Here is a 26127-nt window from a genome sequence, read left to right as displayed (position 1 = left end):
CTAAACTAAAAAACAAATGATGATTATATATACCTGATAAAATCCCATGTCTCAACATATCCTTGGTCTGTGTTTAAAAGAAAAAAGCTGACCTAGGATAGACATGCATTTTATACCCACCCACATTTAAAGGTATTTAATAAAATAAGGAAATGAATAATTATACCAGAAGGTATCAAACTTGTTCAGTGGTAAATCACCTGAAAATCATGTAATTCTATGTAGTGCCAAGGAATGTGAGTATCGTAAACTGAAAATGTCTAATTATTATTATGCACTAAGTCAGATTCAACATTATGCAAGATTATTGTAAAGGAGCAATTGCCAATGATTTGAAATTAAAACAATGGAAGAAAAATCAACATTACTATTTTGTTAAGCTGTCCCCCTCCCTCCACCGGAGTTAAGAAAAGACCTCTCACCTTTCTAGCAGTATAGCATATTTATCCAATTCCAGAAAGATGGGAACCTAGGCCAGGCACGGTGGCTCACACCTGTAATCCCAGCACTTTGGGAGGCCGAGGCAGGCAGATCACCTGAGGTCAGGAGTTCAAGACCAGCCTGGCCAACATGGTGAAACCCTGTCTCTACTAAAAATGCAAAAATTAGGTAGCTATGGCGGCAGGTGCCTGTAATCCCAGCTACTTGGGAGGCTGAGGCAGGAGAATCGCTTGAACCCGAGAGGCAGAGGTTGCAGTGAGCCGACAAGATCCCACCATTGCATTCCAGCCTGGGGGACAAGAGTGAGACTTTGTCAGAAAGAAAGAAAGAGAGAGAGAGAAAGAGAGAAAAGAAAGAAAGAGAAAGAGAAGAAAGATGGGAACCTAGTCTAAAAATGAGTCTTTGAGCAACTCATATTTTTCTGGAACTCTATGTAAAATCAAGTTAATGTAAATATATGTTTTGAGATACTGAGACATTACACTATTTTTTTTTAATTTTTCAGTTGAATTTCTTCCCAAATACAGAATATTTTTATTCTTTATTCTTCTAGCCTATCTATATTCTGTGATCAGATTTTGCTAAAACAGACCTGAAGATGCACCCAGATAATTAGGTAATTGAGTATAATTTGGAAAGTCAGTGATTACATAAACCATGCTTAATAATAGACTATTTTGATCCTATCTTGACCCTAGAACTTAGGTCTCAGGAAGTTATTGTCTATGATGATGTGGACCTGAGTGAAAAAGAGTCAAAGTAAGTCAATTTACTTTATTGGTTATCCCTGCTGATATTTGACCCATTTCCTGATGCTTTATTAATTATGATCACAGAACCATCTTTTCAGATCGTTGGAGATAAGTCAACTTGAGATAGTCTTCTCACTAAGAGGGGAAAACATTGAAAACATAGATGATCCAACAGTGGTAGGTGATTCAAAAGGCATTGGAGCTTTTGAGTTTGTTTCTGGTTTTTATCTTTGAATTTAGCCTTGAAACTCCGTTCAACACATTTATTTAATTATCTCCAGTGTACACAACAACATGGAGGATAGCAAGCACTATTTGACAGAACCTCTGTATTCAAGGACTAACAACTATAATTTATCAAAAAAGATGGCCAGATGCAGTGGCTCATGCCTGTAATCCCAGCACCTGGAGAGGCTGAGGCAGGTGGATTGCCTGAGTCTAGGAGTTCAAGACCAGGCTGGGCAACATGGCAAAATCCCATCTCTACTAAAAATACAAAAAACTAGCCAGGCATGGTGGTGCATGCCTATAGTCCCAGCTATTCAGGAGGCTGAGGTGGGAGGATAGCTTGAGCCTTCCAAGTGAAGGTTGTAGTGAGCTGAGATCACACCACTAGACTCCAGCCTGGGCAATGGAACCTGGGCAATGGAACCTGCGCAATGGAGCCAGGCCCTGTTTTTTTGTTTTTTCTAAAAAAAGCCGTCCTTAAGCCCCCTCTCCAGTCACTTGTTATTTATACCTTTCCTCTTAACCAACTGGTTAAAAATAAAAGCCTCCTCTGCTCATGTATGGTTCATCTTTCCTTGCTCACTGCAATTAGGTTTCCTATTATACCATTTAACTCATTTTTGGTAAGGTCACTAATAACTCTTTTGTTAAATCTAATGAATACTTTTAAGTCCTTATGTTATTTGTCTTCTCTGTATCTTAAACTGTGAACTATGCCATCCTCCAAAGGAAAAAAAGTGCTTCTGTAGGTTTCCATGTTTTTGTTATTTCTTTGTTATTTGATGTTATTTTAAAATCGACATATAATAATTGTACATATTTTTCAGGTACATAGTGATGTTTTCATACATAAAATGTATAGTGATCAGATCAGGGTAATTAGCATATCCATCATCAAAAATTTATCATTTCTTTGTGTTGAGAATATTCAATATCCTCCTTCTAGCTACTTGAGACCACATATTATTGTTAACTGTAGTTATCTCAGGGTAGTTGGATTAGTCCATTTATACACTGCTATAAAGAAATACCTAAGACTAATAATTAATAAAGGAAAGAGGTTTAATTGATTCACAGTTCTGCATGTCTAGGGAGGCCTCAGGAAACTTAAAATCATGGCAGAAAGGGAAGAGGCACATCTTACATGGCAGCGGATGAGAGAGAAAAGAGAGAGTGACGGGGAGAAGAACCCTTTATGAAGCCATAAGCTCTCATGAGAACTCATTCACTATCATGAGAATACCACGGAGAAAACTGCCCCCATGATTCAGTCACCTCCCTCCATAAATATGTGGGGATTACAATTTAAGGTGAGATTTCAGTGGGGACACAAAGCCTAACCATATCAGGGGTATAGAGCACTAGAACATATTCCTCATATTTCACTGTATATTGTATCCTTAACAAATCTCTCCCTATTCCATACTTTCCCAGCCTTTAGCATCCTCTGTTCTACTCTTTATTTCTAGGAGAGCAAACTTTTTTAGCTTCCATATATGAGTGAGAACATTCCATGCTTACTTTCTATTCCTGGCTTATTTCACTTAACATAATGTCCTCTAGTTCTATCCATGTTGCTGCGAATGACATTATTTCATGCTTTTTTATGGCTGAATAGTGCTCTGCCATATGCATGTCACATTTTCTCTACTATTCATTTGATGTGGGATACCTAAGTTGATTCCATATGTTGGCTGTTGCATATAGTGTTGCAATAAACATGGGAGCATAGATGTCCCTTTTTCCTTTGGATTAATACCCAGCAATGGAACTGCTGGATCACAGGGTAGATTGTAGTTTCTTAGGAACCTCCATACTGTTATCCATAGGTGTGGTACTACTTTATATTCCCACTAAGAATGAAGAAGAGTTTCCTATTCTCCACATCCTTGCTAGCATGTGTTGTTTTTTGTCTTTTTGATGACTGCCATCCTAACGGGGATGAAATGATATTTCATTGTGGTTTTGATTTGCATTTCCCTGGTGATTAGTGATGTTGAATATTTTAAAATATGTTTATTGGTCATTTTACTGTCATCTTTTGAGAAATATCTGTTCATTTGCCCATTTTTTAATTGAATTTTTTTTCTGTTAAGCTGTTTGAGTTCCTTGTATATTCTGGGCATTAATCACCTGTCAGATTAATAGTTTGTAAATATTTTCTTCCATTCTGTAAGTTGTTTTTTCACTCTGTTGTTTCTTTTACTGTGCAGAAGCTTCTTAGATTGCTATAGTCCCATTTGTTCATTTTTGCTTTTGTTATCTGTGTTATTCAGGTCTTAGTCAAAAAATCTTTTCCTAGACCAAATGTCCTGAAGTGTTTCCCCTATGTTGTCTTCTAATAGTTGTATAGGTTTGGGTCTTACATTTAAAGTCTTTGATCTATTTTTGTTTGATTCTTGTATAGGGTAAGAGATGGGGGGGAAATCTAGTTTTATTCTTCTGTATATAGATATCCAGTTTTCCCAGCACCATTTATTGAAAAGACTGTTCTTCCCCCACTGAGTCTTCTTGGTGTCTTGGTCATAAAGCAGTTGGCCGTAGATACATGGATTAATTTCTGGGTTCTCTATTCTGTTTCATTGGTTTATGGGTCTGTTTTATGCCAATATCATGCTGTTTTGGTTACTAGAGCTTTGTAGAATATTTTGAAGTCTGGTACTGTACTGTATACAGATTTATTCTTTTGCTCAAAATTGCTTCAACTATTTGGGGTCTTTTGTGATTCCAACAAATTTTAAGATTGTGTTTTCTATTTCTGTGAAGAGTGGCATTGGTATTTTGATGGGGATTGCATTGAATCTGTTGACTGTCTTATGTAGAATGGTCATTTTAACAATATTAATTCTTCCAATCTATGAACATGAGATGTCCTTCCATTTGTTTATGTCATCCACAGTTGATTTCATCAGTTTTTTGTCATTTTCTTTGTAGAGGTCTTTTACCTCCTTGGCTAAATTATTCCTTTTTTTTTGTAGCCATTATAAACTTCATTTCCTTCTTGATCTCTTTTTCAGCTAGTTCACTGTTCATGTATAGAAATGCTACTAATTGGCCAGGTGCAGTGGGTCATGCCTGTAAACCCAGCTCTTTGGGAGGCAGAAGTGGAAGGATCACTTGAGCTCAGAAGTTGGAGACCAGCCTGGACAACATAGTGGAGTTCCATCTCTATTTTTGTAATTTAAAAAACTATTTAAAATTGTTTCAGATGAGAACATTGAGGCTAAAAGTTACTAACGTGTCCATGCTATTGAGTACAGAGGCAAGTCTGAGATCTGGCTGGCTTGCCCCCAAGCCAGTGCTCTTTCCTGCCACCTACCCTCTCTCTGGGGATATGCTCACCAAGTGAGCCCAGGGATCAGTGTGTGAGCTTACAGAGGGAGAACAGCCTGTATGTAGGAAAGATGCCCTGGGGGTGAGGTGTTTTTGTTTTTTTTGTAACAGGGTCTCTCTCTGTCACTAAGGGTGGAGTGCAGCAGTGGCATGATCATGATTCACTGCAGCCCCAACCTCCTGGACTCAGGGATCTATCCCACTAATATGTTTTTGCATTTCTGGGATATATCATACTACATTAGAGTGTATTATCTTTTTGATGTGTTGTATTTAGTTTGCTAATATTTTGTTGAGAATTTTTGTGTCTATGTTCATCAGGGATATTGACCTGTAATTTTCTTTTCTTTTTTGTATTCTTGTCTGCTTTTGGTATCAGGGTTATGCTGGCCTCATAGAATTAGGAAGAGTTCATTCTGCTTCAATGTTTTGGAATAGTTTGAGAACACTTGGTATTAATTCTTTTTTAAAGGAAAACTGCTCTGATCATTATTTCTTTTCTTCTACTAACTTTGGATTTGGTTTGTTCTTTTTTAAAGGTTCAGTAGAATTCATCAGGGAAGCCATCCTGTCCTAGACTTTTCTTTTTTGGGAGATTCCTTATTACTGATTCAATCTCATTACTTGTTATTGGTCAAGTTTTCTAATTTTTTCTTGGTTCAATCTTAGTAAGTTGTATATTTCCATGAATTTAGCTATTTCCTCTAGGTTTTCTCATTTGTTAGCATATAGTTGTTTACAGTAGTCTCTAAGTGTCTCTTTTTTCACTTCGAACTTTACTTGAACTCGACCTCCTATCTAGTTTCCTCTACACCCTCCCCCTCCCTTTCCCCCTCCCCTCGTCTCCTTGCTCCCTCCCATCCCCTCTCCTCCTCACCCTGTCTCTCTCTAGTTTAGGTATTAGTTTGTCTATTTTGTTTCTTTCCAAAACACCAACTTTTGGTTTCATTGATCTTCTGCATTTTATCTAAATTTCATGACTGCTCTGATCTTCATTAGCTCTTTTCTTCTACTAACTTTGGATTTGGTTTGTTCTTTCTTTTCTAATTCTTTGGGACAAATCATTAGATAGGTTTTTTGAAATCTTTGTAGTTTTTGATCTAGGCATTTTTGCTATAAACTTGCCTCTTAATATTGTTTTTGCTGTGTCCTCTAAGTTTGGCATGTTGTGTTTCCATTTTCATTCGTCTCAAAGAATTTTTAAGTATCATCCTTAATTTCTTCCTTCACCCACTGGTTGTTCAGGAGCTTGTTGTTTAATTTCATATATTTGTATAGTTTTAAATGTCTCCCTTGTTATTGATGGTTAGTTTTAATCCACTAGGGTCAGATAAAATACTTGATATGATTTTGGTTTTTAAAAACTTGTTACTTGTTTTGTGCCCTAACATATGGACAGTTCTGGAGAATATTCCATTAATAATGAAAAGAATGTATACTATACAGAACCTGACTAACATGTTCTGTAGATGTCTATTAAGTTCTGTAGATGTCTGTTAGGTCCATTTGGTCTATGGTGCAGTTTAAATAGGATGTTTCTTTGTTGGTTTGCTTTCTAGATAATCTGTCCTGTGCTTAGAGTGGGATGCTGAAGTCTCCCAATTATTATTGTATTGAGGTGTATCTCTCCCTTTTGACCTAATAATATTTGCCTTATATATCTGGGCACTCCAGTGTTGGGTGCATTGAAGATGGAGCCCCAAATTTGGTTATTTTGCTATGTTGGTGACTGTTTCAATAAACACACAGTTGCTCGGGCTGGAACCCTAGGTTATCTCTTATTCCTCCTCCTCTTGTGCCCTTCCCTTCCCATCACTCTCTTCCAATAAATCAAACTGTTCCTACTTTTCCCATCCCCACTGCACAGCCACAATTCAGAATCTTATTGTTTCTCAACCAGTTTACTACAACTCAATGGTCATCTTACCTCCATTTCAGTTTATTCTCCAAACTTTCTTAAATGCAAATGTGACCACCTGCCACCCAACAGCTGAAAGCTGTGTAGTGGTTAACCATCATTTTCAGAATGAAGTCAAAACTGCTTAGGAAGACATAAAATTTATTCATAATCCAGCCCCTGGCAACCTCTTAGCTTCATCTGTTCTTCCTGCTTACCCACTATTCCTGTGTTCCATCCATACTTAATACTTGGAGTTCCTTAAACTAGATACGCTGTCCAACATTTCCAAACCTTCACATTTGTTTCAACTTCATCGATTCATTCAACAAATATTTATTAAACAGGTCCTTTGTGCCATGGCACTGTGCTAGGTTTTGGGTATAAAGCAGTGAACAAAGAGACATATAATTCCTATTCCTGCGGGACTAGAGAGACTAATAAATAAACAAATAAAAAAAACTCTCTTAATTACACGTTGGGATTTGGTTGCTTTGAAACAGGATATTTTTGAAAGAGAGTGAATACAGTGTGTGTGCTGGTAGGCGTTTTAAAGTTTTGATAGCTGGGGAAAGGCTCTTCCAGGAGGTGATACTTTAAGAACAAAAGAATGGTTCTACCTGTAACACACTTTGCCATATTTTTTTGCCTGGCTATTTTATCCCTCGTTTTTTAAAACTGAATTCAGATTTTACTTTTTTTAAGAAGCCCTCTCTGACTTTATCAATTTAAGTTAGGTACTCCCTTTTTTTTATCAAGACATTTTTCTCAGAATGGTAATGGTCTGTTTTCTTGACTTTCTTATCTGCTAGACTGGGAACTCTTTGAGGCCCGAACTGTGGCTTTCATATTTGTATCATGTGTCTCATACCAAAACATAATTTGATAAATTAGTTAACAAAGACCTGCCCTAAAAATGTGCAAGGTAATCTGGAAGCTCAGAATAGGTAGACATTACTGTTATTTAAGCGATCAAAAATCTTTGTGCCAACCTGAAACAGGAAAGACAGGTAAAATTTTGACAGGTGGAGACTGAGAGCAAAAGAAGATGAGAGAAAAGGGAGAAGCAAGAGGAGGAGTGGACAACTGTAAATGGAAAACACATGGGTTTGGGAAGTTTTGTTGGACCATAAGGCATATATGATCAGGAAAGTGGTGTTACAAGCAAGAAATGTAATTTGGCATAAGATGGAAGAGAACCCTGAAATATCAAATTAAGGTAAAGAATAAATTCGTTTTCTCTTTCGTTAGAGAGGGAGTCTTGCTATGTTGCCCAGGTTGAAATGCAGTGGCTATTCACAGGTGTGATCACAGCATACTGCACTTTGACCTCCTGGCCTCAAGTAATCCTCTCACCTCAGCCTCCCAAGTAGCTGGAGCTACAAGTGCAAACCACTGAATCTGGATGAATTCTTTTTCTTAAAAAATCATTTGTAAAAATCAAAAGAAAACAAAAAGTTGTAAATAATGACACAATAAAAGTAGTAAAGCATGGTAAAACAAATTTCCCTGAACCCACCATTCAACGTAAGAACTAGAACATAACCAGGGAAAGAGGCCAAGGTATAAGCAATACAATACCTTGGCCTCTTTCCCTTGTACACATCGTGTATCCTTTCCCTCAAGGTAACTGTTCTTGTAAATTTGGTATTTTCATTTCCTTGTTTAAAACAAGGATAGTTTTAACAAACATATGATACAAATATTGTTTCATTTGGGATTTGAACATTAGGAAAATGAGATACTATATAGTGTTCTATAATTTTTTTATTCAAATAGAATCTTTCATTTTTCCTTGTATTTTATTCAAATAGAATATTTCATTTTTCCTTTCATTCATCTTAATGTTCTATAATATTCCATTGTATGTATATACCACAATTCATTTATCCATTCAATTGTTGGTAAGTATTGTGGTAGTTCCTAAGTTTTTGGGCCCTTGCAAATAATACTGCCACAAATATTCTTATTCATGGTTCCCGTTAATGTATGCAAGAATTTTTCTAGAAGATATACTTAAAAAGGGAAAAATGCAAATTATAGGGAATGCAAATTCATAAGAAAATACCAACTTGTTTTCCAAAACGGTCATACTATGACCAGCCATTTCATTCTCTCTGCTCATCCATTTCCTCCTTTGTAAAACTGAGTGATCAGTCTAAAGGATTGTTGCAATATTTACTTTGAAAATCATATAAGTTAACAAATGTAAGATTCTTAGCATAAGACCTGACACATAGATGCTAAAAAGTACTAGTTACTTCTATAATAAAGACCTTCTCCCTTCCCTGCATCCTGTTTGCCCAGAATCACTGTTACATGCTAGTTGGCTTAGCCTTGTTTCACAATGGAGTTCAGTTACTATTCACATTTTAAAGGCAAAAAACAAAAACAAAAACAAAAACAAAAAAACCTGAGGCTTATAAAGGAGATGAAATGTGATTATAAGCAGGCTGATCTCTTGCATCTTGTTTCAAATTTGGATTACCACACATCAGGGGTCAGCAAACTATGGCCTGAAGACCAAATATGGCCTGCCACTTGTTTCTGTGTATAAAGTTGCAACAGTAGAGTTGAAGAGTTGCCATAGAGATGATATGGCCTGCAAAGCCTAAAATATTTACTATATGGCCTTTCCAAGGATTATCAAAATATATTTCTAGATGGCTTAATTTTTTGTAAAACATAATTGCCCATGAAGTGTTGATGGTTCCACGAACGCATAATTCAGTCTTAATTTACTTGCTCAAAATATAATTCTCCTCAGAGATGAAGATAAACTAAAAACATGGAAGCCCAAGTTTCTGATACCAAAGGAAAAAGAGAAAAACGGTGCTGAAGAATCAGAAAGGTGGGAACACAGAGGCACTTATATTATAGCTTAACTGCTGCAATTTATACCTATTACTAGCTATGTGGCCTTAGATAAGTAATTAAATAATTCTCAGATTTTTCATCTACAAAATGAGAATAACAACACCTACATCATAGTGCAATTGAGAGGATTAAAAGGGACTAAGGATATACAAATACTGTCATACACATATATCTTCATCATCCTCCTCCCTATTTTTGGTGGATAGGAAGTGAGAAAAGATTTCAAGTTAGCTATTTTCAAACAATGAAAAATTCCCGGTCTTCTTTTAGGTTATAAGAACTTTCCCCCTATAAGACATAATGTAAACAAAACACCAATTAGAACTTAAATGTAACTTTGAGAAAAAAAGAAACTAGGTATTATATAGTAAGACTGACTTCTGTAAAATATAATTCTAGTTATGACTAAAATTAGTGTTCGAATTTTAAAAGAAAATGTCTTACTGAGTCAATTTCTAACCTGCATTCACGTGATTAAAGTTCCCAAGTGGTTGTGAGAGGATGTTTTTACTGAGGCAGGCAGTTACTTACTGCACTCTGATCCCATCTTCTCAATTGCTAGGACATGGGGCAGGATATGAGGTACTTTCTTTGACAAATGACTTAGGGAAACCTTTGTCTAAATATTCACTGAGATGTGAACATCGTGTAGTCTGTCCGCTCTAGGAAACCTGTTAGAAAAATCCTACTGGGTGCAGCAAAGGAAACCAGACATCAGTGTCTGAGACTCAGAGGATGGTATTGGGTAGCCCTTCTCATAAGTTTATTTTCTTTAGGTTTAGACTTGATGTAATTTATTTTTTCCAGGTTGGCAAGATGTATTAACAGACTAGAAAAGCAACTTTCTATCTTAAACTTCATAGTTCATCTTAAACTTTCAGTCTTAAACTTCATACATTATACTTGCACAGCATAACAAAACAGAATTCCAAGAGTGCAACTATTAGTAATATTTTTGATCTTCCCCACAAAAAGCTTTTTAGTATATTGTTAACTACAAATAAGTCATCTTAGGAAACAATTTTACAGTGCCTTTTTGTTTTTTTTACAACACATGATATAACAGTATACTTTTATTCTGAACCAAGTAAATTTGTAAACATTACAGTAAGGTTAGTTGTTTCTGTAGATTGGATGTATCAATTTCTATGTGCTTTTTGATCGTTTTAAAGTGATTTCTACCATAATGTATTCTACCAATAAGAAATGCTTTCTATATTAGTTCAACCCTTTTATTAGTCTTTTATCAATCAAAGATGATGGCAAGTTTAAAGAGAAGTTAGCCAAGGGTATCTGTGTTAGTCTGTTCATGTTGCTATAAAGGAATACCTGAGGCTGGGTAATTCATAAAGAAGAGGCTTATTTAGCTTATGATTCTGGAGACTGTATACAAAGCATGGCATTGACATCTGCTTCTGGCAAAGGCCTCAGGCTGCTTCCACTCATGGCAAAAGGTGAAGGAGAATGTGCAGGGATCACATGGCTTGAAAGGAAGCAAGAGAGACGAGAGAGGTGCCAGGCTCAAGGAGACTATGAGAGTTGAGGACAGCAGCAAGCCATTCAGGAGGAAGACAGACAACTCCATGACCCAAATATCTCCCATTAAGCCCCTACTCCAACATTGGGGATCAAATGTCAACATGAGGTTTGGAGGAAAAGTATAGCTCACTTCCTAAGATGACCCCAGTAGACATTATATGTGCAGGGAAAAGGGCAGCTGATAAAGCTGGGAAGGTAGATCAGGCCAGATAATAAATTGCTAATGAATTTAGACTTTATCCTATTGGCAGTAGAGAGAAATCAAAAGATTTTAAGCAATAGAGTGCATAACTTTTAGAAAAATGATTCTGCAGGTAGGTATGCCAATGGATTTGAGGAAGGAGAGGTAAGATGAAGATGGTATCTCAGGCAGTAAGTAGTGATAATCTGAAATATGGCAGTGGCTATAATCTTGGAAATAAATGTAGGAGACCCTCTGCAATAAAACTGACAGGACTTGGTTGACTTTTTTACTTCTGTTAATATATTAAACTGCTAAAAAGAAAAACCAAATCTCACGTGAAGATCAAGAGGGAGAAGTAAGAGTATAATCAGATACTTCTCTAGGGTTATTTACTTTTATGTGCTGAAATTTTTGCACATGTTTTGTGGCATCTTTATTTTCTTAATGGTATTCATTATCAAAATCATTCAGCAAACTGGAGAGCGCTTTGACTGAGCCACGTAGACTTGTGATCCCCAATTGGGTTTAACAACTTAGAAAACCACACAAAGTAAGCTGCTTACTCATTCTTACTGGTTTCCATTAAATAATCTGAAGGTGAATGGGAACATTTATAAATGTTAAATGTTCCCTTAAAAAAAAAATGTTAGTTATGTCTCTAAGTCTCATTCAGACAAGTTTCTTGTTTACCTTCATTTGTTTAACCAATGTGATTTTATTCCAAGTTATCTTGCCATCAAAAATATTTTTTAATTAAAGAGAAAAGCAATTGGTATTATGCTGAGCAGTTTGACAATTTAGTCTAACGGAAATATGTGTGTTTGTATTATGAACATACATACATGTCTGTGTACATATAAATACAGATGCATGATTTTGTATATATATTATTTTATATAAAATTATACACATAAATTATACCTGAAATTTATCCTGAAATGAAGTGACTTTGTAGACTCAGAGACTTAGAGTTTTATTATTGCACATTTTACCTACCTGCACATTTCTTGCTAGTTTCTCGCCTAGAAATTTCTTCAAAACCAAGAAGCAAAACTTAGAAAAGAACAGAATGAAAAGAGAAGAAAAACTCTTTAGAGAAAGATTTAAGGTATGTTCTCTTCTGAAGGTAAAAATTAGCAATATTAATAGCTAGGAGCTTTAATTTAAAAAAAAAATCTGGAAGTATGCTGTGCCTCTGGCTCTCTAAGATACAGACATGATCTTTGATACAAAAAGCCAGGATTTCATTTCTGTTTTTTCCTGATGCATATCTATATTGTCATGTCTATACATGCTATTCCTTCTTCCTGAAAAAAACTCCTAAGTTGTTCTTGAAGCTCTGTTCAAATGTCACCCACTCCTCCCTGCCTCATCCAGGTTAAGTTACTCCTTGAGCACATTTTATATATCTATTTTACAAATCTTTTATAACACTGATTAGTTGTATTAAAGCATGTGTGTGCATGTGTGTGAATCTTGAACTAATTAATCTCTTGGGTCTGTTTTGAAGAAGAAACTCTGTCTCATTCAGATTTGTTCCCCAGGGCCTGACATAAAACTGTACGAATAACGTTTGGTGAATGAATGCCTAAATAAACAAGCAAATGAAAAACAAAATCAACAAATGAATGATGCAGCATCTGAAGCTTTCTGCCTTCTTATTCTGTTATTAAAAGTCTATGGAGGGCCGGGTGCGGTGGCTCACGCCTGTAATCCCAGCACTTTGGGAGGCCGAGGCGGGTGGATCACGAGGTCAAGAGATCGAGACCATCCTGGACAACATGGTGAAACCCCGTCTCTACTAAAAAATACAAAAAATTAGCTGGGCATAGTGGCGCGTGCCTGTAATCCCAGCTACTCAGGAGGCTGAGGCAGGAAGAATTGCCTGAACCCAGGAGGTGGAGGTTGCAGTGAGCCGAGATTGCGCCATTGCACTCCAGCCTGGGTAACAAGAGCGAAACTCCGTCTCAAAAAAAAAAAAAAAAAGAGTCTATGGAACATTTTTTCATTATTTTAAAAGTTCAAACTTCCCTGATTTCATATATTGTCAAAGTGAGGATTATTAATTATGAAACATTTGAGCACCTTCCATGTGCTAGACACTGGATTGAGAGAGACAAAGTGTGCATCCTGCTCATAAAATGTCTAAATCACTATGCTGCCTAAAATTTTTCAAACATTCCCCCTTGCAAAATGGTTGAAGTACAGGGTTCTTAACATGGCATAGAAAGCTCTTTATGTCCCGACCTTTGCCCATCTTCCTGATTTTATCTCTTGCCACTCCTTCTTTGCCTTGCACCTTCTGCTTCGGCAACAAACTGCTCATAGTTCTGTCCCTTGAATGAACCTCCTCTATCTTTGTCTTGCTATTTCATCCCTCTAAGTGCTCCCTTGGTCGATTCCAACAACTATCTGGTACACCTTTGTACTTTTCTCCATCTGACTAGCTCTTGTTCATTTATCAAGCCCCAGTCAAGGCATCTTCTCATCTTCTCTTCTCCAGGAAGACTTGCCCAAACCTCCTTCTTTTTTTTTGAGATGGAGTCTTGTTGTGTCACCAGGCTGGAGTGCAGTGGCACCACCTTGGCTCACTGCAACCCTGCCTCCCGGGTTTAAGCAATTCTGCTGCCTCAGCCTCTTAAGCAGCTGGGACTACAGGAGCGTGCCAAGACACCCAGCTAATTTTTGTATTTTTAGTAGAGATGGGGTTTCACCATGTTGGCCAGGATGTTCTTGATCTCTTGACCTCATGATCCTCCTGCCTTGGCCTCCCAAAGTGCTGAGATTACAAGTGTGACCAAACCTTCTAATTAAAGAAATTACTCTTCTTCTGTTTACCTATAGCTTATCACACATTAACATAATTGAAATTACATGTGCATCATATTAAACTATGAGCTCCTAGATGACAAATGTTATTTATTCATCTTCATAGCCATGTGCAGAGCACTATAAGACTACTTAGCGTTTTGTAAACATGCATAAAATATTTCTGAAATGAACTAAAACAGGTATGCACCCATATCTCTCATAATCACTGAAATCAGTGAATTATGAGAGATATGGGTACATACCTGTTTTAGTTCATTAAAAGTGATTATGAGAGATTTGGGTACATTCCTGTTTTAGTTCATTAAAATAGAATAATTCCTATTTGAACCAAAGTTGATTGATTGGGTTCAAATAGAAATTATTTGTAGAAACCCCATCTCTACTAAAAATACAAAAATAGGAAGGGCGACCACCACTACTGAGGCAGTTCACACAGCAGCTGGGCAGAGCCTGCGGCAGCTCAGCAACACCTCTGCTGACAGACTGTGACTAGACTACTCCGTGTGGGGCAGGGCATCTATGAAAAAAGGCAGCAGCATGACAGGAACTTATAAATAAAGCTGACCTTCCTAGGATAGAGCACCTGGGAAAAGAGGCAGTTATGAGTTCCATTGCAGCAGGCTTAAAAGTACCGGCCCAGCAGCTCTGAATGGAACAATGGAGCTCACAGCTCAGCAATTGAGCTCCTATAAGGGACAGACTGTCTCCTTAAGCAGCTCCCTGACCCCCATATACCCAAAGAGACACTTCATAAAGGAGAGCTCAGGCCAAAATTTGGCAGGTACCCTTCTGGGACGAAGATAACAGAAGAAAACCGGCAGCAACCCTTACTGTTCTGCAGCCGCTGCAGGTGATCCCCAGGCAAGCAGGGTCTGGAGTGGACCTCCAGCAGTCCTGTACAGAGGGGCCTGACTGTTAGAAGGAAAACTAAGAAGCAGAAAGAAATAACTTCATCATCAACAAAAAGGATGTCCATTCAAGAGACCCCATCTGAAAGTCACCAACCAGAAAGACCACAGGTAGATAAAGCCACTCAGATGGGAAGAAACTAGTGCAAAAAGGATGAAAACACCCAAAACCAGAATGCCTCTCCTCCTCCAAAGGATCACAACTCCTCACCAGCAAGAGATCAAAGATGGATGGAGAATGAATCTGATGAATTGACAGAAACAGGCTTCAGAAGGTGGGTAATAACAAACTTCTCAGAGCTAAAAGAACATGTGCTAACCCAATGCAAAGAAACTAAGAACCTAGAAAAAAGGTTAGATGAGATGGTAACTAGAATAAACAGCTTAGAGAAGAATATAAACAACATGATGGAGCTGAAAAACACAGCACGAGAACTTCATGAAGCATACACAAGTTTCAATAGCCGAATCGACCAAGCAGAAGACAGAATATCAGAGATTAAAGATCAATTCAATGAAATGAAATGAGAAGGCAAGAATAGAAAAAAAAGTGAAAAGAAATGAACAAAGCCTCCAAGAAATATGGGATTAGTGAAAAGGCCTAATCTACATTTGATAGGTGTACCTGATTGTGACAGAGAGAATGAATCCAACCTTGAAAACACTCTTCAGGATATTATCAAGGAGAACTTCCCCAACCTAGTAAGCCAGGCCACCATTCAAGTCCAGGAAATACAGAGAATGCCACAAATAAATTCCTCAAGAAGAACAACCTCAAGGCACATAATCGTCAGATTCACCAGGGTTGAAATGAAGGAAAAAATGCTAAGTGCAGCCAGAGAGAAAGGTCGGATTACCCACAAAGGGAAGCCCATCAGACTCACAGTGGATCTCTCTGCAGAAACCATACAAGCCAGAAGAGAGTGGGGGCCAATATTCAACATCCTTAAAGAAAAGAACTTTCAACCTAGAATTTCATATCCTGACAAACTAAGCTTCATAAGCGTAGGAGAAAGAAAATCCTTTACGGATAAGCAATGGCTGAGAGATTTCATCACCACCAGGCCTGCCTTACAAGAGCTCCTGGAAAAAGCACTAAAGAAGGAAAGGAACAACCAGTACCAACCACTCAAAAACATACCAAATGGTAAAGACCATCGACACAATGAAAAAAATGCATCAACCAATGGGCAGAACATCCAGCTAGCATAAAAATGGCAGGATCAAATTCACACATAACAATATTAACCTTAAATGTAAATGGGCTAAATGCCCCAATCAAAAGATACAGATTGGCAAATTGGATAAAAAGTCAAGACCCATCGGTGCGCTGTATTCACGAAACCCATCTCACATGCAAGGACACACATAGGCTCAAAATAAAGGGATGGAGGAAGATTTATCAAGCAAATGGATAGCAAAAAAAAAAAAAAAAAAAAAGCAGGAGTTGCAAGCCTAGTCTCTGATAAAACGGACTTTAAACCAACAAAGATCAAAAGAGACAAAGAAGGGCATTACATAATGGTAAAAGGATCAATGCAACAAGAAGAGTTAACGATCCTAAATATATACACACCCAATACAGGAGCACCCAAGTACATAAAGCAAGTTCTTAATGATCTACAAAGAGATTTAGACTCCCACACAGTAATAGTGGGAGACTTTAACACTGCACTGTCAATATTAGACAGATCAATAAGACAGAAAATTAACAAGGATATCCAGGACTTGAACTCAGATCTGGACCAAGCAGACCTAATAGACATGTACAGAACTCTCCACCCCAAATCCACAGAATATATATTCTTCTCAGCACCGCATTGCACCTACTCTAAAATTGACCACATAATTGGAAGTAAATCACACCTCAGCAAATGCAAAAGAACAGAAATCATAACAAACAGACTCTCAGACCACAGGGCAATTAAATTAGAATTCAGAATTAAGAAGCTAACTTAGAACCACACAGCTTCATGGAAACTGAACAACTGGTTCCTGAATGTTGACTGAATAAACAATGAAATGAAGGCAGAAATAAAGATGTTCTTTGAAACCAACGAGAACAAAGACACAACATACCAGAATCTCTGGGACACATTTAAGGCAGTGTCTAGAGGGAAATTTATGGCAATAAATGCCCATATGAGAAGCGAGGAAAGATCTAAAATCAACACCCTATCATCAAAATTGAAAGATCTAGAGAAGCAATATCAGAAAAACTCAAAAGCTAGCAAAAGACAAGAAATAACTAAGATCAGAGCAGAACTCAAGGAGATAGAGACACAAAAAAGCCTTCAAAGAATCAATAAATCCAGGAGCTGATTTTTTGAAAAGATCAACAAGATAGACTGCTAGCCAGATTAATAAAAAAGAAAAGGGAGAAGAATCAAATAGATGCAGTAAAAAATGATAAAGGGGATATCACCGATTCCACAGAAATATAGACTACAATCAGAGATTACTACAAACAACTCTATGCACATAAACCAGTAAACCTGGAAGAAATGGATAAATTCCTAGACACTTGCACCCTCCCAAGCCTAAAGCAGGAAGACGTTGAAACCTTGAATAGACCAATACCAAGGGCTGAAGTTGAGGCAGCAATTAATAGCCTACCAATCAAAAAAAGTCCAGGTCCAGACAGGTTCACAGCTGAATTCTACCAGACGTGTAACGAGGAGCTGGTACCATTCCTTCTGATAAACTAATATAATAATTAGTTTATTATAAAAAACCAAATAATACAAAAAGAAGGAGTCCTTCCCAAATCATTTTATGAGACCAACATCATCCTGATACCAAAACCCAGCAGAGACTCAACAAAAAAAGAAAACTTCAGGCCAATATCCATGATGAACATAGATGCAATCTTCAATAAAATATTGGTAAACCAATTGCAACAGCACATCAAAAAGCTTATCCATCATGATCAAGTAGGCTTCATTCCAGGGATGCAAGGCTGGTTCAACATATATAAGTCTATAAACAAAATCCACCACATAAATAGAACCAAAGGCAAAAACCACATGATTATCTCAATAGATGCAGAGAAGACCTTCGACAAAATTCAACAGTGCTTTATGCTAAAAACTCTCAATAAACTAAGTATCGAAGGAACATAACTCAAAACAATAAAAGCTATTTACAACAAACCTACAGTCAATATCATACTGAATGGGCAAAACCTGGAAGCATTCCCTTTGAAATCTGGCACTAGACAAGGATGCCCTCTGTCACCACTGCTATTCAATATAGTATTGGAAGTTCTAGTCAGATCAATTAGGCAAGAAAAAAAAAAGGTATTCAATTAGGAAAAGAGGAAGTCAATTGTCTCTCTCTGCAGATGACATGGTTGTATATTTAGAAGACCCTATCATCACAGCCCCAAATCTCCTTAAACTGATGATAAGCAATTTCAGCAGTCTCAGGATACAAAATCAATGTGCAGAAATCACAGGCATTCCCATACACCAATAACAGACTAACAGAGAGCCAAATCATGAGCAAATTTCCATTCACAATTGCTACAAAGAATAAAATACCTAGGAATACAACTAACAAAGGATGTAAAGGACCTCTTCAAGGAGAACTACAAACCATTATTCAAGGAAATAAGAGAGGACACAAACAGATGGAGAAACATTCCATGCTCATGGTTAGAAAGAATCAATATCGTGAAAATGGCCATACTACCCAAAGTAATTCATAGATTCAACACTATCCCCATCAAGCTACCAATGACCTTTACAGAACTGGAGAAAACCACCTTAAACTTCATATGGAACCAAAAGAGAGCCTGGATAGCCAAGACAATCCTAAGCAAAAAGAACAAAGCCGGAGGCATCACACTACCTGATTTCAAACTATATTACAAGGCTACAGTAATCAAAACAGCATGGTACTGGTACCAAAATAGAGATATAGACAAATGGAACAGAAGAGAGGCCCTGGAGGCAACACCACACATCTACAACCATCTGATCTTTGACAAACCTCACAAAAACAAGCAGTGGGGAAAGGATTCCCTGTTTAATAAATGGTGTTGGGAAAACTGGCTAGCAGTGTGCAGAAAGCAGAAACTGGACCCCTTCCTGACACCTTACACTAAAATTAACTCCAGATGGATTAAAGACTTAAACATAAAACCTAACGCCATAAAAACCCTAGAGAAAACCTAGGCAAAACCATTTAGAACATAGGCATAGGCAAGAACTTCATGACTAAAACACCAAAAGCACTGGCAACAAAAGCCAAAATAGACAAATGGGACCTAATTAAATTCCAGAGCTTCTGTACAGCAAAAGGAATAATCATTAGAGTGAACTGGCAACCAAAACAATGGGAAAAAAATTTTGCAATCTGCCCATCTGACGAAGGGCTAATATCCAGAATCTACAAAGAACTAAAACAGATTTACAAGAAAAACACAAATAAACCCATCCAAAAGTGGGTGAAGGATATGAACAGACACTTTTTGAAAGAATATATGAGGCTAACAAACATATGAAAAAATGCTCACCATCAGTCATTATTAGAGAAATGCAAATCAAAACCACATTGAGATACCATCTCATGCGAGTTAGAATGGTGATCATTAAAAAATCTGAAGAAAACAGATGCTGGAGAGGATGTGGAGAAATAGGAACACTTTTACACTGTTGGTGGGAGTGTAAACTAGTTCAACCATTGTGGAAGACAATGTGGTGATTCCTCAAGGACCTAGAAATAGAAATTCCATTTGACCTAGCAATCCCACTACTGGGTATATACCCAAAGTATTATAAATCATTCTATTATAAAGACGCATGCACATGTATGTTCATAGAGGCACCATTTACAATAGCAAAGACCTGGAAACAACCCAAATGCCCATCGACATTAGACTGGACAAGGAAAATGTGGCACATATACACCATAGAACACTATGCAGCCATAAAAAATGATGAGTTTGTGTCCTTTGTTGGGACATGGATGAATCTGGAAACTATCATTCTCAGCAAACTGACACAAGAACAGAAAATCAAACACTGCATGTTCTCACTCATAGGCAGGTGTTGAACAATGAGAACACATGGACACAGGGAGGTGAGCATCACACACTGGGGTCTGTTTGGGAGGGCCTACGGGAGGGACAGTGGCAGGGGGTGGGGAGGTCGGGAAGGGATAACATGGAGAGAAACGCCAGATGTAGGTGATGGGGGGATGGAGGCAGCAAACCACATTGCCATGTGTGTACCTATGCACGCTGCATGATCTGCACATGTACCCCAGAACCTAAAGTACAATTAAAAAAAGAGAGAGGAGTATTTCAAGTAAATAGCATGTATTCAAGGATTGTCACGTAGCTTGATGTAGCTTCAATAAAGGGACAAAGATGGGGAATGACAGTATGCAAAGGACCCTGAATCTCAAGCTAAGCAGTGTAGATATCATCCTGAAAGCAATAAGGAATTTTTAGAGCTTTATAAATAGAAGAGTGACCTAATCAGATTTGTATTTTAAGAAATCACTATGAATTCACAGTGAGCAATGGCCTGGAAAGGATAAGAAAGCTAGGAAGGAAGCAATTACTTTGTTAGGTGAAAGAAAAATCTGTCTTGTAGATCTGATCTCATTTGGTATAGGTTGATCTTGTAGTTTATCATCCAAGCACAGGATACTTCTAAGAGTGGAAGGAGGCACTCTTAATCATAAAGTTATAGATAGATACATTAGTTATAAAAAGACAATGTCCTTGGCAAAGGGAGATATTTGGTCACCCTAATTTGGAGAAGTTGGTATCTGTAATCTAAGCTGCATATTCTGGAACTATTTATTTGTGGTCATCAGATTTCAGTGCATTAAAAGGTGATGTACTGCAGATGTATAGGCCAGCTAATTTTTCAGGAAAATATTCCCATGGTCAGGAATTGAATTTCTTGGGAGTTTTTATCAAAATGCCTGCCTGCCTATGAATACAAAAGGAGAATGGGAATTGCCCCCAGTTGGATACAGCCAATTCCCACTACTTTAAAATAACATGTAGTATAGTTATATATAAGCTCACATGGAGAAAAAGGGTAGAAAGAATGTCCTCTAGAAATGATAAGTATATAAGAATATTATAAACTCTAAGGCACTACACAGAGGTTTTTTTTTTTTTTAATTTCTTTTCTGAGTTTGTAGGTAAATTTTTAAATGGAACAGTTAACTACCATCCATGGGGCTTAATTCATAACTATGTTACAACCTCATCCACCAGGGCTCATTCTAGTACAATGAAATAATGGTTATACACACTGGGGCCTGTCTGGGGATAAGGTAGGCAGAGGGAGGTATCAGAAAGGATGGCGAATGCATGTTGGGCTTAATACCTAGGTGATGGCTTGATGGGTGCAGTAAACAACTATGACACACGTTTACCCATGTACCCATGTAACAAACCTGCACATCCTGCACATGTACCCCAGAACTAAAAATAATTTTAACAGATTTGAGAGAAAAAATAATGGTTGTGAAAACACTTTGAAAATATAATCATACTAAACAAATGTGAGATTGCAGCATTATACTATTATTTTCTTAAATGACTTTCCTTTAACTGCACACCTTCCTATTTTCTATTCCCGTATGTGTTATTTAACTAGTCAATAGTATCTTGAGTTTGAGTTACTATATTATATCCTCCATTAATTTTGTTATAAAAAATAACTATGCAAGAATGGTCTGATCAGTAATTTCTCATTCCAGTATGACAAAGAGATTATTGTCATCAACACAGCAGTGGCCTGTTCAAGTAATTCAAGAAATGGAATATTCGATTTGCCAATAACCCCTGGAGAAGAACTGGAAGTCATTGATACCACTGAGCAAAATCTAGTGATATGTCGTAATTCTAAAGGCAAATGTAAGTTTATCTGCTTATCTTTCATAACATTTCAATCACTGTTTTTTAAAAAACCTTAAAGCATTTTCTCTATAACTTTCAAATTAACAGTGATTTTTGTTTCTATAGATGGATATGTGCTCATTGAACATCTAGATTTCAAGTAAGTGGTTTGATTTTATGCTTTACATCATGAGTTCTTAATACACTGTTGTATACACTTGTCTGAAGAGACTTCCGAATCTGTTGAAATTCAGGAAGTTTAAAAAATTAGGCATGCAGTACCCTATTCTATAAGGATTATATTAGAAGAGATTTTATTATTGTGCCTCCTAAAGTATGCTATCTAACTTCTCTACACAGCTTTATAAACATTTTAAAGGAACACAAACATATTAAACTAGATCAGAAATTCCCTAGAAATCTCTCACTCACTGTTTCATTGTCCTATATTTTAAAATGTTTGCATATTTTTCTTTTTTCTCAGGCATCAAAGTTGATCACCTTAGAAAGATCAAGATCAAATGCTATGGTCTGCATAAGGGAGAACTAGTCCTAAGATCTTAGCCCTATCTTACATCAGTTTCAGTTTACATGTCTAAATTTTGAGATGGTGGAATCTGTGGAAACTTTTGTGCAGAACTCAAAAGAGAAAAATAAAAACAAATCCTCAACATTTAAATGTTGGTTTTACTCCTAAAAGGTTATCTTTCAATGTCTATTTCAGTATCTACTTCACTGCCAGTTCAAGAGAATGTGAAACAGTATGTGTTAGCATTTGAGCACTTATTTAATGAGCCATATCCAAAGTTAGAAATCATGCCTTATGGCACCTAGTCAGTTGTGCAGATGGTTAGTTTGCTTCTAATATTAGTATACAAGCGTTTGTAATTTCTAGATGTTGTGCATTCAAATTTGGAATAATTTAATTCTGAACAGTAAATACCGTAACCAAGTGCTTTTAGATATTCAAGTTTAAGGTATAATCTTAAAGTAATTATGGCTCAGTCTTTAAAAAAAAAAATCAAGGTATACCTGTCCTTTTACTTTATCACAAAAATTAACTTATATGAATACTGTTCCACATTGGTTTCTTTTGGGAATAGTCTGCTGAAGAATAATTTATTCCTAAACTTACCCATCATTTTAAGAAGGGCCCAAATGTACTTAACAAAATAATATATATGCTATATTACTTTAAAACATCTTTTTGTCCAAAATGAGAACAATTGGCATTATTTTGTCTATGCCCAAATACCTGTTCAAATAATAGCATTCTTATGTACTTTCATTTATATGGAATTAAATAAAAATTTAAAAGCTGAACTGTAATGTTTCTTTTCTTTTTAAAGTGGTGAACTGCATGCCAATAAGAGAAATAAATTCTACATATGCATTTAACCGTTTCAAATGTTTAAGTGGCTTTTTCGGCACTGAAAAACTGAAGAATTTCACTCAGTTCTTTAAGCAGAATGATTCTGGCCTTCACAAGCATAATGGAATGTGTTTTCATGGACTTGTTCTTTATATTGAAGCCATTTTTTTTAAGCTTCTAGGTTCTTTTTTCTTTCTTTCATGTTCCAAATGACATTTGCCAATAAAGGCCAGGCTTATTCTAAAAGACAAGAATAAAAGGTATTCAAAAAGTTCAGAGTTTAGAGAAGGAAACACATAGAGATTATTACAAATAACATAATTAAGATATGAATGGAACAGCTAAAGGATTAAAAAGTATTTTACAGAGAAGGTAAACTGAAGCTTGGTCTTTAAATATGTTTATTTATTAGACAAGACATAGAGATGGAAAGCCCATGCTCTGTCTGGTGATTATGAAAAAATTCAAAGTAAATGGAGTGTAAGATGTCTGGTGGAAAATAGCAAGAGCTGTTTGGAATGAGGTAAGGTGGGGCTCGAATGTGACAGACTTCACTTGTACTTCTTCCTCGAGAGAGTAAGGAGCCATTTAAGGGTTATGCAGTAAGAAAATGGCAGATATTTGGAGGATGGGAAGAAAATGCCAAATATTTGGGAGATGCAAAGCAATCAGCCATATGCATAATAGAGGAGAGATTAATTGTTTTTGCAATATTTTAGGCAAAATGGCATTACACCTTAAGACAGCAGCAACAGAAATATATGGTACAGAAGCCCCATTAGAGGTATTACATAGGTAAAACAGAATGTCTTAGTGACTAATTAGATGTAGCGGTTAGAGAGGAGAATTAGGCAATGGCTTTGAGACTTCTTTTCTGGGAGATGAAATTAAGCCTGGTACCAAATTTTGGAAATATATTTCTGCTTGGACCAGAGACCAAACTCGATGTTTGGACCCCTGAACTAAATTTACTACCCAGTAAGAGGCCACTGCAGCCCTCTCCTGCTCTCCAGGACAATAACTGTTAGAGTAGGCATTGTAAAAGACAAGGCAAGAAGAGTAAATGACTATGTTGAGCAGGTATCTTCCATGCAATAATCCTGTCCAACAGAGAACCACATACCACATAGCACTCTTGCCACTTCACCACGCCATGAAGCATTTTAAATCTTGGAGTAACAATGGGACTAAATGTGAACTCAGATAGATTTGTCCCCTGCACTTTCCACCTCATTACATGGCCCCTTGTTCTAATTCGACTCAGCTCTTTGCATCTCAATTTCCTCATTATTAGAATAGGGTTAGGCTGGGCACAGTTGCTCATGCCTGTAATCCCAGCACTTTGGGAGGCCGAGACAGGCGGATGACTTGAGGTCAGGAGTTCGAGACCAGCTTGGCTGATATGGTGAAACCCTGTGTCTATTAAAAACACAAAAATTAGCCAAGAGTGCTGATGCATGCCTGTAATTCCAGCTACTCAGGAGGCTGAGACAGGAGAATCGCTTGAACCTTTGAAATGGAGGTTGCAGTGAGCTGAGATCATGCTACTGCACTCCATCCAGACTATGGGACAGAGTGAGACTCCACCTAAAAATAAATAAATAATAATAAAAAAATAAAACAGGGCTAATAACTCTCATCTTGTCTATTTCACAGGGTAGTTGTTATGCTATAATGAAATAATATAAAAGTAGTCTAAAATCCTTAATACACACTACTGTATAAGTGGTGTCATTTGTGTACCTGGCTTTTACTGAAGTTGAAAGATGCTGAAAACAAAAATACATTTTTAAACTTCAAATCATAAGTCTTGAAAGAATGACTGGTATGTAATTTTTGTGTGCGTAGACAGAAAAATGTTCAGTGTTAAAAGCCTATTAAATAGAATACACTATTTTTAAGTATAAACTATTTGGTGTAATATAAACTAGTACCTAATTATTATTTGATATGGTATAGGTTTTTAGAAAAAAATGATTGTTTTTCTATCCTTTTTATCATACTTAATGCAGTGATGTTTCTATTTCACTAATATCAGCCACATTTCCTCCCTTCTTTGAATCAAAGCATCAAAACTATACTTCTCACATTATTAATCTGCAAGAATGTAAACATCATAACTAAGACTTCAGTGGTATTCTAAGCAGATGTCATCTGTCTCCTAGAAACCCTAGCTGAGTGTAAAGCTTCAATGGAAAGATTAAGTTTATATTTTATTTTCAATTTTGTATAAAAACATAGTAAACATAATGGGATCATCAGAAAAAAGACAGCATAATAAAACACTTTACTGTAACAGAGGCTAACACTGGCCTACTCATAAACTCATTTATATATTGGCCAGGCCCTCTAGTAACCTTAAGATGTCCCAAGACCTCCCTTCCCACTTCTGAGTTCCTCTGTGATATACTCACTCTTCTTCCAAAATGGCGTAGCAACCTTCTTGACCAGGCCCTCTCCTGCAAATCTTCAAAATTTTTAAAAGGTATATTCTAGAGGGGAAGAAATGGAAGAGGAAAAATATGAACATATAATAACAAAACTAAGAAGTGGCTACCTCTTATTATGGGTGACATTTTTCTCATTCTTCCCATTTCTTTCACTTTTCAAATTTCTTATAGAAAGCATGTGTTACCTATGCAATTTAGGAAATAGAAAATATTTTCACTAATAAAAACAAATCCATTCTTTTCCTTAAAGTTTAGAAAAAGCAAATTGAAATCTTTACCTGTGTATCCTGATTTTAATATGCTTGCATTTTTCTTTTTCATGAGGAGTATGTTTTTCAAAAAGCACATAATCCAGGTGGGCCCAGTTTAATCACATGAGCCCTTAAAATTTGAAAAGGAAGGTGGTAAAGTCAGTCTCAGCATGTCAGAAACATGTAGCTGAAGAG

At 36.8% G+C, this 26127-nt stretch overlaps 1 protein-coding gene across 10 annotated transcripts in view; it reads left to right on the top strand.

Moving 5' to 3' along the window:
• The window catches only part of FYB2 (FYN binding protein 2), a 106626-nt gene extending 83444 nt beyond the window's left edge, over positions 1 to 23182 (top strand). For 3 of the 10 annotated variants that reach the window (XM_012442796.2, XM_012442794.2, XM_012442792.2), the window contains 6 exons: positions 1140 to 1200; positions 9419 to 9502; positions 12266 to 12359; positions 21721 to 21877; positions 21986 to 22019; positions 22344 to 23182. In XM_012442796.2, the coding sequence (XP_012298219.2) occupies positions 1140 to 1200; positions 9419 to 9502; positions 12266 to 12359; positions 21721 to 21877; positions 21986 to 22019; positions 22344 to 22356 (443 nt within the window). In that variant the 3' untranslated portion in view covers positions 22357 to 23182. Of the gene's footprint in view, positions 1 to 994; positions 1118 to 1139; positions 1201 to 2512; positions 2976 to 9418; positions 9503 to 12265; positions 12360 to 21720; positions 21878 to 21985; positions 22020 to 22343 lie in introns of those variants that run through there. The other 7 variants (XM_064372397.1, XM_012442795.2, XM_064372398.1 and 4 more) reach the window with 7 other exon arrangements.
• The last annotated feature ends 2945 nt before the right edge of the window (positions 23183 to 26127 follow it).

Source organism: Aotus nancymaae, unplaced genomic scaffold (genome assembly GCF_030222135.1).
Source record: "Aotus nancymaae isolate 86718 unplaced genomic scaffold, 86718_ANA_hifiasm-v0.15.2.pri h1tg000007l, whole genome shotgun sequence".
Lineage (NCBI taxonomy): Eukaryota > Metazoa > Chordata > Mammalia > Primates > Aotidae > Aotus > Aotus nancymaae.
This window is presented reverse-complemented; position numbering and strand designations above follow the sequence as displayed.